The sequence below is a fragment of the Oncorhynchus mykiss genome, chromosome 23 (genome assembly GCF_057628025.1).
Source record: "Oncorhynchus mykiss isolate SJ-2025 chromosome 23, ASM5762802v1, whole genome shotgun sequence".
In the NCBI taxonomy this organism is placed as follows: Eukaryota; Metazoa; Chordata; class Actinopteri; order Salmoniformes; family Salmonidae; genus Oncorhynchus; species Oncorhynchus mykiss.
In genome coordinates this window covers 13,327,200-13,340,000 of record NC_143044.1, presented here as the reverse complement: position 1 = coordinate 13,340,000, position 12,801 = coordinate 13,327,200, and the positions used below count along the sequence as shown (strand labels likewise).

At 47.1% G+C, this 12,801-nt stretch overlaps 1 protein-coding gene across 2 annotated transcripts in view; it reads left to right on the top strand.

Annotated features, from left to right (window-relative positions):
* LOC110502455 (BCL11 transcription factor A) overlaps positions 1 to 11,932 on the top strand; it is a 52,068-nt gene extending 40,136 nt beyond the window's left edge. For both annotated transcript variants that reach the window (XM_036959945.2, XM_090216927.1), the window contains exon 3: positions 6,369 to 11,932. In XM_036959945.2, the coding sequence (XP_036815840.2) occupies positions 6,369 to 8,587 (2,219 nt within the window). In that variant the 3' untranslated portion in view covers positions 8,588 to 11,932. The remainder of the gene's footprint in view (positions 1 to 6,368) is intronic.
* Positions 11,933 to 12,801: the final 869 nt, after the last annotated feature.

The window sequence follows — 12,801 nt, the reverse complement described above, 5'->3', positions numbered from 1 at the left end:
AATTCTCCTATCGAGATTCACCTTTCAACTTCACAGTTATTACACCATTTCCACTGATTTGCAGAGGTTTAGGACATGGATCAGAAACAACTCAGACAAAAAAGCGTAATTTATTTTTCTCTTGTTTTTCTTAGTCCCTCTATCCATTGCTCTCTCTCTCGCGCACTCTCTCCCTCCCTCCATCCCCCTCCGTCCCTCTATCCATTCCTCTCTCTCTCTTGCGCACTCTCTCCCTCCCTCCATCCCCCTCCGTCCCTCTATCCATTGCTCTCTCTCTCTCGCGCGCTCTCTCCCTCCCTCTCTCCCGCTCTCTCTCTCTCTCTCCCTCTCGCTCCATCCCCCTCCCTCTCCCTCCCTCCCTCTCTCTCTCTCCCTCCCTCCATCCCCCTCCGTCCCTCTATCCATTGCTCTCTCTCTCGCTCTCTCCCTCCCTCCCCCCTCTGCCTCCCTCTCTCCCGCTCTCTCTCTCTCTCTCTCTCTCTTGCTCCATCCCCCTCCCTCCCTCTCCCTACCTCCCTCTCTCTCTCTCTCTCTCCCTCCCTCCATCCCCCTCCCTCACCCTCTCTCCCGCTCTCTCTCTCCCTCTCGCTCCCTCTCTTCCTCTCTCTCTCCCCCGCTCTCTCTCCCTCCCTCCCTCTCTCTCCCCCTCCCTCCCCCTCCCTCTCCCTCTCTCTCCCGCTCTCTCTCTCCCTCTCGCTCCCTCTCTCTCCCCTTCCCTCTCCCTCCCTCTCTCTCCCCCTCCCTCCCTCTCTCTCTCTCTCTCTCTCTCTCTCTCTCTCTCTACCTCCCTCCCCCCCTCCCTCTCTCTCCCGCTCTCTCTCTCTCCCCCTCTCTCCCTCTCCCTCTCCCTTTCCCTTTCTCCCTTCCTCCCTCTCCTCTCCTCTGTGTCTGTGGACTATGTTGGACTATGGTTCTGGGTCCTGTACCCTTTCAGATGTGGAGCTGAAATGTATTCCATTTTGAGTTTGCATCCCAAAACTACACCTTAAATGCATCACAGAAGACGGATGTTCAGCTTCAAAACAATAAGTAAAAAAAATCATATAAATAACATTCCACCCAGGAGGCCACTAGAGGGCGATTTGGTCATTTGACTGCAGGAAAGGTGCTACGCGCTGTTGACTAGAGATGTTCGTTTCTGCTGGTGTCTTGCAGAGCGCGCCACACTGGGTGGTTTTCCCAGTTTTCAGTGGAGAAGATTCCTCCCTGCTCTCTGTTCCCTGGACTTCCCTGCTCCGGCTTTGTCTGGGAGCAAGTGTTGGTCAAACAGGCCTTTGTTTGTGGTTAGTCATTTGGCGCACCACTGAGAGTCTGGGCCAGGACAAAGACGTGTGTGTGTGCGTGTGTGTGTGCGTGTGTGTGTGTGTGTCTTTCTGTGGACTATGAGGCAATGCAGACTGAACTCGCCATGCCAGAGTAGATGGCTTTACGTAGTGACCAACAATGTGTTAATGATAGTGATATGGATCATAATAATCATAATTATAAACAATAACAATATTCTTGGGGTTTCACAGAATTTAGTATTATAGAATATTTGCACCTTAATAATGTATGTTGCAGGTATCACATCCCTGTGTAATTCTATACCTAATGCATGATACACTTTTAAGGTAATGTAATATATTTGCGTAGTTGGTCAGGGGTGAAGGGACATGCACACATAAATATTTCAGGAGATCTTGAAAGCTTAAGCCGCTGATAGAATTCGCAAATTCTATTAGGGGACATTGTCCTTTCTCTCTGCCGTATTCCCTAATCCTGTTTCTGCAATGTTCCATTACCTCAATTACCATTATCTCACCCAGAGGTGGAATCTGCACTGCATAGCCAAGGACACAACAACACAGGGAGTGAGCGGGAGGGAGAGAGAGTGAGACAACGAGGGAGCCATGAATTGGAGGGAGGGAGCGAGAGAGTGACTGAGAGAAACTAAGAGAGAGAGAGAGAATGGGGATGGAGAGATAGTTAATAAGAGAGCGTAAGGACAAGGAGAGATGGGGAACAGGGGACAAAGGGAACTGTCCAAATGGCCTAGAGTTGAGGGATGTGTCAGCCTGGCCGTTTGTTCTGCTTGTCAGTGTTTGTGATGCGTGTTTGGATAGTGTGTAGCGTGTGTAACATGTAGAGTGGGGGTAGCGGTTTTGCATATTTGGTGAATGGGTGGGGGCATATTACACGTGGAACGGTTGGGAGTTTACATTGTCTTGGGTGTGTGTGTGCATGCGCATGTGTGACATTGGTGCAGGTAGAGGATGTATACTTGGTAAGATGGCAGAGGAGAAATAGGAGACTGTGTGTCTGGGGCTCAAGCTGCCCAAGCTGTTTAAAGCTGGCATCCATCTTTGTTTGCTACTGCCACCCTCCCAGACGTAGCACAGAGATGTCTGCTCTCTACCATGATAGATAGGGCATTACACACACTCTCACTCTCTCGCATCTCTCCCTCTCTGAATTCCTCTCTCTGTTTTAAATAGAAGACATAATCCTACAAATTATAAATGTATGTATTATACTTTTTCAGGCAGTGCCATGGTGTACATCTTACTGCCTGGCAAATGCTGCCATGTCCCTGACAGGCTGGGTGTGTTTGTGTGTGTGTTTTAGTTGGTGTGTGTGGGTGTATCTTCACAGCTTGGAACAGTGGAGTTATTTTAGGCCCTGTAAAGCGATCTGCTCAGAGTGGTGCATCTCCCCAGAGAGATGCAGTAAGCTGGGGAACTTTCAACACACACACACATTTCCTTCCATCCAGTCTCGTGTTTCATGACTCTCCACCTCTGTGTGTGTGTGTGCCACCTTCTCACATCTAACATCACCTACATGCCTCTCTAGTGTCCTCAGCTTAAGGGGGTTTAGTACTTTGTGTGTGTGTGTGTGTGTGTGTGTGTGTGTGTGTGTGTGTGTGTGTGTGTGTGTGTGTGTGTGTGTGTGTGTGTGTGTGTGTGTGTGTGTGTGTGTGTGTGTCAATATGAAAGTAGGGAGGTTGTAATATGTTAGAGTATGTGTGTATAGCGTGGTGCATTATGGTCTATATGTGTGTGTGTATGTCTGACGTAGTGTGTGGGGGAGCTCACTTTCTCTCTCTTTCTTCCTTTCTTGTTCTCTGATAGCTCATTGCTGGTTACATGGCTCTGACATTTCCCAGTGTTAAAAGCTGGCAGCATGTTACTGCCCTCTCATCTCGCTCTCTCACTCTCTCCTCTCTTTCTTTCCCTCATTCCTCTCTCGCCGTCTGCGATCGGAACACGATGCTGCCAAGCTCTGCAGTTGCGGCCAACTACTGTCATGAGTGACGTGGGCTCAAGCCCCAGCCACCGCTAAACCCCAGCCACCGCTCTGTCCTAGGACGACCTCTGTCTGTCCGTCTGTCTCTCTCCCTCACACATTATGTCTCGTTAGAGTTGATCTGAGAGATGGCTGAATTGGAAGCAGGCTTTGACGACTCTCACAAGCCTCTACATTTCCAAACATTTCAACTTTTCCCAAGGCTCTTGCACATCAATAAATGTCTATGTGAGGAGAAACAACTCTAAATGGAAATGCAAATCATGCGTAGGGGTTAGACCCTCTGCAGGTGGCAACAATTAGCAGACATTTCTGCCGATTGTAATTGTCCATAATTTACTAGCTAATGCTGGACTTCCTCAACTGTAGGTGGTACATATACGTGTGTGTGTGTGTGTGTGTGTGTGTGTGTGTGTGTGTGTGTGTGTGTGTGTGTGTGTGTGTGTGTGTGCGTGTGTGAATTCTCCCAGTGGGTTAGAGCCACACAGAACACAAAGGGGTTTGAGTGTCCGGGGGAGAGTCCACCACTGAGTGGAGAGATCCACAGACACACACCCCCCGTCTATGTCTTAACAGGATTATCCAACCCAACCGCCGACTCTCACGCATTTCACTCACTCACCCCCCTCACCACACAGCCCAGTAGCGACTGCTGGCCTCTCACACACGCAGAGCAGAGAAGCCTTGCTCTCGGCACATCTTTTTCCCTCGCACATTATATACCCAAGAGGTGAGACAAAGGTTGTGTAAGAAATATGTCACTCGGTGACACCCCACCCACACAGACACACAGACACAGACCACTCACACAGACACACAGACACAGACCACTCACACAGAAACACAGACACAGACCACTCACATGGCTCACTTTAACTGATGGCTGTTTTTGGCGACAGTGTTGACCTTTAGTTTTTTTTGGGATGCGCAGGGTAAACTGCAGTTGGGGAAAAGCTGTAAGGTAAACCATGAATCCCTTTTAGTGTTGTCGCTAATTCTCTGGTTGCATACTGCCAGTCATTAGCAGGAGTATGGAGGCTTCAGTGACTGACCCCTGTCTGTTTACCTTTTCATTTGATGTGATATACCCCACTTTATCACAAAATGGCTTTTTATCTGGAAATGTCTCCTCAGTCATTATCGCCAATGTGTCTAAGGCCTTTGACATTGTATTTACGCATCTATTTGTCTGGCAGGATTGCAGAGCTAACTATGTTGGCTCGTCATTCTGAGAATAAAGTCGATTTTTTTTGTTGTTGTTGCTCATTCACATTGCCAATGACTTTCCTATATATATTTCCCCTTTTTAGTGCAATGATATGACTTGTAAACAGTCGGTCTTATCATGCTCATCTGTTAGGACTTGATTCCCAGGCTCGTCTCGTCTCAGGCCTGGGTCTGGTAGAGCAAATAGTCTGAAGGGGAACCAACCTGTGGATGGCCCCTGAGTATATGGGCTGAATGACCCATTCACATGTGGACCAGGATACCACAATACTGCTCACTTTTTATTGCTGTGTTTTACCATGACTATCTGTCTGTATAGCTATACATTTCAGCATTCATCTGATTATTGTCTAAATATTTGTATATCTGTGTGTGTGTGTGTTTGTACACGTACGTGCGTGTGTGCGCGCGCGCATGTTCATGTGAGTGTGTGCACCTGTGGGAGAATCTGTGCATTTAGGCAGAGCATTTGAGCTGCAATCTTTATTAAATAATCAGTACTGTGTTTTGTGTGTGTATGTGTGTGTGTGTGTGTGTGTGTGTGTGTGTGTGTGTGTGTGTGTGTGTGTGTGTGTGTGTGTGTGTGTGTGAGTGTGTGTGTGTGTGTGTGTGTGCGTGTGTGCGTGCGTCCATGCGTGCGTGCACATGTACGTGTCTGTGTGTGTGACTGTGCATGAGTCTGCATCCATATAACTGGTTTCATATTGAAAGGCTTTTCAGCGGAGGCCCGTTTATGATCTAATCTTGTAAATGAGCTGATGGAGGAGCAGGCTGGGCTTAATGAGATGACACGCATTGTGAAGCGGACCACAGGTCATTGTCAGAGAGCCATTCATTGTTTTAAATGTTCCTTTGTTGTCACAAGCGGCAGAATACTTCACTGGGCCGCAATTGAGAGGGCGGTTCTAGTAATGCACAGCAAGAGGCTTTTCTTCTCTCTCTGTGTGTGTGTGTTTGTGTGTGTGTGTGTGTGTGTGTGTGTGTGTGTGTGTGTGTGTGTGTGTGTGTGCGTGCGTGTGTGTGTCTTTTTGTGGACTATGAGGCAGTACAGACTAAATTCGCTATGCCAGATTAGATAGCTTTACGAAGCGTGTGTGTGTGTGTGTGTGTGTGTGTGTGTGTGTGTGTGTGTGTGCGCGCGCTTGCTTATGTGTGTGTGTGTCACCATTCAGAGCAAATAATTATTACACTTTTATACTGTCTGTGTCGATATGCCTTCAGTCTAAAATAAAATAAAAAAGTAGAGGCATACATTTTTTGGGATGGTCCCTAAGTACTGTTGTATTATTTGCTCTGTGGTGTTGTGTTTCTCTGTTAGAGGTTCTTTCTGTACATCAATGGGAGTGTGTTCTCTGCAGGGACTGCTCACAGTCACCTGGGATAAAAGTGTCCCAAAGCAGGCTAGAGGAAGCTGTGATCCTCCGCAAACACACACGCACACACACACGCACGCACACACGCACGCACACACGCACACACGCACACACACACGCACAAGCACACTACGTGTCCAGAGTCCTTTAGCGAAAGCTGGTCATGTGGGGCATGACCTCGATAAGAGTTGCTGTGTTTTTTTCTTCCTCTCTTCAGTCTTGTCTTTGTTAAGATTATCAGGCAGATAATTAAGATAGATTTACCCTGACATCATATGATGCCTTTCTAAAAATATGATAATATGTTAAACCCATAAGACAGTGATTAAATGCATTCAAATGCAGCACAGCTGAATTGAGCTAAACTCTTTAACACATTTCCTTTGGGATCAATGATGTGTATTCATTAATAATTAATTGATTGTTGTTGTGAACATGAGTCTTACTCTTTGTCCCCTCTTCCTCTTTGTCCCCCTGCAGGTAAGGAAGAGCCGAGTACCTACACCTGCACCACCTGTAAACAGGCCTACGGCAGCGCTTGGTTCCTGCTCCAGCACGCCCAGATTACCCATGGCTTCCGCATCTACCTGGAGAGCGAGCACGGGCATGGCAGCCCCCTCACCCCCCGCATGGGCAGACCTTCCTCCCTGGGTGGTGGCGCAGATTGCCCCTCGCAGCCCCCTCTCCATGGTCTCCACCTGCCCGAGGCCAGCCCCTTCAGCCTTCTCCGCATCCCTGGATCAGGCTCGGGGGGCCGGGACGGAGGGGGTGGGCACCAGCGTTTTCCCCCGACGCCGCCGCTCTTCAGTCCCCCTCCACGCCACCACCTGGACCCCCACCACCGGAATCCAGAGGAGCTGGTCCTGGCAGCCCACCATCCGAGTGCCTTCGACAGGGTGCTGCGCCTCAACCCTCCCATGCCCCTGGACCCCCCATCGGCCATGGACTTCTCTCGCCGGCTGAGGGAGCTGGCGGGCAACACCTCAGGGTCCACTCCCCCCCACTCTCCCAACCAGCCCAGCCATATGCAACGGCTGCTCCAACCATTCCAGCCCGGTGGAGGAGGAGGTGGAGGGGGTGGCAGTGGGGGAAAGCCTCCCTACCTGTCCACCCCCCCTCCCCTGCCTCCCTCCATGCAGTCCCCCTCGGGTTCCCATACCACCCCTACCACCCCACTGCCAACCTCAGGCCCCCAGCCCTCCACTCCTCTGAAGACCAAGTCGTGCGAGTTCTGCGGCAAGAGCTTCAAGTTCCAGAGTAATCTCATTGTGCACCGACGCAGCCACACGGGCGAAAAGCCCTACAAATGTCATCTTTGTGACCACGCCTGCACCCAGGCCAGCAAGCTCAAGCGCCACATGAAGACGCACATGCACAAGTCGGGCTCGCCCAATGCCGAAAAGTCGGAAGATGGGCTCTCTGCAGCCTCCTCACCCGAGCCGGGCACCAGCGAGCGAATGGGCAGCGCCAGCAGCGCCCTCAAGTCAGTGGTGGCCAAGCTTAAGAGTGAGAACAACCGCCTGCGCCGGGAGAATGGGGAGGAGGAGGAGGAAGAAGAGGAAGAAGAAGAGGAAGAGGAGGAGGAAGAGGAGGGGGAAGAGGAGGAAGAGGAGGGGGAGGAGGAAGAAGAGGAGAAGGTGGATGGAGCTAGGAGGAACAACAACAGTTACCACTTCAGCTTGAGTCTGGAGGCAGCGCGGCACCATGAGAACAACGGCAGCATTGGGGTCGGGGGAGTTGGGGTTCGCCTGGTAGGAGGAGAGGAGGGTTCCATCCCTCGCTCACTGCCTGAGGTGATGCAGGGCATGGGGTTGGCGGCCAGCATGCAGCATTTCAGCGAAGCCTTTCACGCACACAAGCGCAGCGCGCTGAACCAAGAAAACCACATACACCACCACAACCGTGAGCACACACAACGCCAGCTGTGTGACGAGGACTCAGCGCTGGAGTCGGACCGTGGAGAGGGGGGCTGCATCTCGGCCGTGGCCATAAACGGGCGTGGCACATCCCCCAGCGAAGCAGCCTCGGTGGGCCTCTCCAAGAAGCTGCTACTGGGTAGCCCTAGCCCCCTCAGCCCCTTCTCCAAACGCATTAAGCTGGAGAAGGAGTTTGACCTGCCTACCCCCACCATCCCCAACACAGAGAACGTCTACTCCCAGTGGCTGGCTGGCTATGCCGCCTCCCGACAACTCAAGGACCCCTTTCTGAACTTCGGAGGGGACTCCAGACAATCGCCCTTCGCCTCTTCTCCATCGGAGCACTCGTCTGAGAACGGCAGCCTGCGCTTCTCCACCCCTCCTGGGGAGCTGGATGGGGGGGTGTCGGGCCGCAGCGGGACGGGGAGCGGGGGGAGCACTCCCCATCTGGGGGCTCCGCTGACTCGTCCTGGCTCCAAGGACGGCAGTAGGCGCACCGACACCTGTGAGTACTGTGGCAAGATTTTTAAGAACTGTAGCAACCTGACGGTGCACCGGCGCAGCCACACGGGCGAGAGGCCCTACAAGTGTGAGCTGTGCAACTACGCCTGCGCCCAGAGCAGCAAGCTCACACGCCACATGAAGACACACGGGCAGATCGGCAAGGACGTGTACAAGTGTGAGATATGCCAGATGCCCTTCAGCGTGTACAGTACCTTGGAGAAACACATGAAAAAATGGCACAGTGACCGCCCCTTGAGTGCCGAAATTAAGTCGGAGTAGTGGGAGTTTCCCCTGTCATCAGTCCCCCTCTCCCTCCCCAGTCCCCTGTAGATTCTCCCCTCTTCCTTTGCCAGTCCGATGGACAACGTGCTCTGCACCAGCACACCCCGTTTCCATTACTCGTTGAATGCATGATCTGTATCGGGGCAATACTATTGCATTGACGCAAAACTTCAAGCCTTTCTCTTGTGCAATAATTTACATGTTGTGTACTGTTTTTTTTTCTGCATTTTTATTTTATTTTTTATAATTAGACAGCATGCATGGTATGTTTTGGCTAATTAAAAAAAAAATAGAAAATGTCCCTGGTTGGTTAGTTGTTGAGTAAAATGTGTTGCTGTTTTCTTGTTCGGGTTTTTATTTTCAAAAAAAAAAGGAAAGAAAAGACAAGAAAGAAGTGACCATGCTGCATCCATTCTGTAACACATATCATGTACAGTTCTGTGTTGTAACATGGAGGATGAACAGTCTTCAGCTTAACCCTCTCTGGACGACCTGGGCACTTAACCTTCGTCTTTCTAAAAGACGTTCTGTCCCTATGGGGTTTAAAACATGATCTATGAATTGGCTTGATTACTTAACACAAGAAGCAGTGACAGCCTTTAGATTTCTTCAACAAAAAAAAAAAAAAAAAAGATGAGGATGTGTTAAGATTTGAATTTGTACTATCATTTGGTAAAACAGACAAACAAAAAAAGTGTGCCTTTAAATATCTCGAAACTGCATTGGTTAATAATCTTCCTATCTGCTATAAGCTTGGGGTCACGGCTGTATACTGGACACGGGTCGAATCCATCCCGAGTAAAGGTTCTTGCATCAAGTACCTGACTGCTAAAGTCGACTGTGACTTACAAGATTAACTGATAATACCAATACAGATACTTTGGAGAATTCTGGTTAATCATCATTTAGCTACCTATTACATGTATTATAGTGTCTTTACATTTTCATCAGGCACGGTACAGGCAGTATTGTGTATAACTGAATTGTTTGTATATTTTATTTCTGGTGCGGAGGTACTGAACACAAAGGTACTCTGTAATGTACAATCCTAAATTCGTGGGACTTTTAACATTTTGTGAAGACCCGAGCGTTGACATGTATCTACAGTAGCACAAACTTGTGATGCTGCTTGGATATTTCAGAGTGTAATCTCCCAGCACACCCTACAATATGAGGGCATTCGAGTGAATACAAGCTAGTCAAAAAAGTTACACAGAATTAGAAGCTAACAGAATGGAGTGTTTTGGGGAGGGGCGGGGGATTTCTTTTTTTACGATACATTTGAACCTTCTATCCATCAGTGATGATTAACTATGAATTGCCTAAACTTGAAAGGAAGAAAAATGTTATTTAAGAAAGGCCATTGTACTCATGCCAGGGCTCTTGAAAAGAAAGAGTGGAGATTAGACAAAATAATCATACATAGGTTTGTAATAGAAGGCAGAGGTACTTTTGTTTTCTTTCTGTTTTGTACTGTTTGCTGTTTGTGTTGACGTGAAAGGAGAGTTTTTTCCTTGTTGAGTTGCAGACATCCACCCCGGTTGATGGTGAAATAGCACTTGTCACGCTGCCTCAGACACTGTACAGATACTCTAACATTGTCTAACGTTGGTACAACGTCTGTATAGCGGTCAAGTCTAAAGTTAGACTGTCATTTATAGGACAAAAAAGAAGTGCACTGTTCAATTTTCCCAGTTTACAGGTATACGCTTAAGGGAAAACTTGCTAAAATGCTGACTGATGGCTAGGGGGTTCCATTGTTTTACATAGTGACGAATACAGAATCTGTTGCCAGCCACTCCATCCTTGACCCTCATCCTTCACCTTTGACCACCTCTGACCTTTGTTGTTTAACCCCAGGAAACGCCAGCAAAGCACTCAGTGCTGTGACTGGGTAAAAGCTCACTCAGCTAGATCACAAACTTGCTGCTCACACTGCAAGATTTTTTTTTTGTTGTACAAATCTTTTTTTTTGTATAAATATTCAAATGTTTTTTTATTTTTTTTTTAAATAACACTTCAGTATCTTTAGGGGAAACTGTATTTAAGTTTGTTGTTGTTTCTCTTTTCCTCTCTGTCTTGGTGGTTTTCAAGACTCGATCACAGTATATATAAAATGGAGAATAAAAACTGTGACTTTTTATTTTGCCTTGGCTCTTCGCGGCTCTTCAGGTTGAATAAAATTTGCATTGGGGAAAGGTTTAAGATGATATATGAATATATAATAGAGAACTTAAATATAGAAAGATGCACACTCATGTCAATTCCAATGCTTAAACACACTTATGGTCTTCTTTTTCTGTATTTCTAGAATGGTATTTGAATTCAATGTTCACTTAGAGTAGGCACTATAGTATTTATATTGAGGCTCGTATTTTCAACTGTTGCTTGTTCTCTCTACAGGTATTTACGTACCTTTTTTGGTAGTAAAAAAACAAAACAAGCTGCCACGGTTTATTTTTTTAATTTGGCAGGATAATATAGTGCAAATTATTTGTATGTTCAAAACATTTAATAAAACCCAATAAAAAAAAGAAGTATGCGACATTGAGCGCAGTGGGCCATAAAATGGCTGCCGCGCTACGCTGGCTCCTGCTCACAGGTTGTACATATCTTTTTTAGTTTGGTTTGGACCTCCTCCCCCTGCTGCCATTCTGTATGCAGTGATGCAAGCTGACGTCGGGCTGTCCTGTTCTTGTGCTTCTGTCTTTCCCACCTATCCCACCTGACTACATTCCAACATCTTAAGAAAAAAAAAATTACTTCATATGCAGTACATCAATTTTAAAAAAGCGTCAGAATAAATGAATAAAAAAAAAAATCTATGTTTTGCAGTTTTATTTTTCATTGCCAAATACTAAATGGTGCTTTATATTTAGATTGGGTATACTTTCATATGCAAAGCATATTTAAAAATGAAAATGAATTGGAGACGTGGAGAAGCCTGCTTGAGTTGAGCCTTTTTTGTAAATGGCAATGCGGAATATTTTGTTATCAGCCTTTTCTATTCTTGTTCTGAGAGCTGTTTGTTGTAACTTGAACTTGAACTTTATCTTTTACTATGGGAGTTGCTATTTATTATTACCTATATGCTCTGTTTAAAATAGAGACATGGAAGGGATCTTTTTAGGTTATAATATTATTTCTTTACTTTTTAAAGATTGGCCGAAGGTCATTGGACAAACTTTTTTTCATTTTATTTTGTATTTGTTTCTGATCTCTGTTCAGTTGTATTGGGGAAACCACTGTCTTTGTTTTCTGGCAGTTGTCTGCATTATCCTGTTCACACACCCATTTTGTCCCTTTATTGAAAAACAATTAATAAAAAAAAAAAAAACGAAAGTATAAATATGTTGTTTGTGTGTGTGCGTCCATGCGCGTGTGTGTTCATAGCTAGAGCAGCTTTAGTGGCGTGGCTGTTGACAGTTTGCATGCTAACTCTGAGCACATACATGTTACATACGTGTCACTCCTCAGTGGGGCGCAAGCGTCTCAGAGTGCTGACAGTGTCCCCTCCCTCCCTCCCTCCCTCCCTCTCATCCTTCCCTTTTTCTTAACTACTTGCCACCGCCACCCCCAACACCATTGCCACCACTCACGCTTTCCTAGTTTGAGCTCACCCAAGTTTACTTAAATATCATTACCTCTCTCTGTTTACTCAGATCTATTCAAAAGCATTAATCTATCCAAACCCATCTATCATAATAACCTCCACCAAATGTCACCCATTTGAACTCAAACATTAGATCCCCCTTGTAGGAGAGACACCTGGCAGCTGTGTTCATCCAATAACGCTCACTCAGTGTATTAGAAAATGCCATCTTCATAAGAATGACGAGTGTGTTTCGTTCTTCATAAGAATGACAAGTGTGTGTTTTGTTCTTCACAAACCACAGCCACTTGTTTTGAGGCCCTGTTTTGTGTGAGCCAGGCGGTGACACCTGAGCCACGGAGCATCACATCACCTTTCTCAGGGCACATTTTTTTATTCCCCACCTCTGGAGCCGTAGCAGCAGCAGGCGCCTATTTTCTCCTTGTTGAACAATGCGACTGGCCTCCGGCAGAGCCAGCCAGGCAAATAAAACAAATCAGCTGCATATTATTTTTTTTTTTCTCTCTCTCTCTCTCTCTCTCTCTCTCTCTCTCTCTCTCTCTCTCTCTCTCTCTCGCTTTCTCTCTCTCTCTATGATAAATTAATTGTGTTATAAACT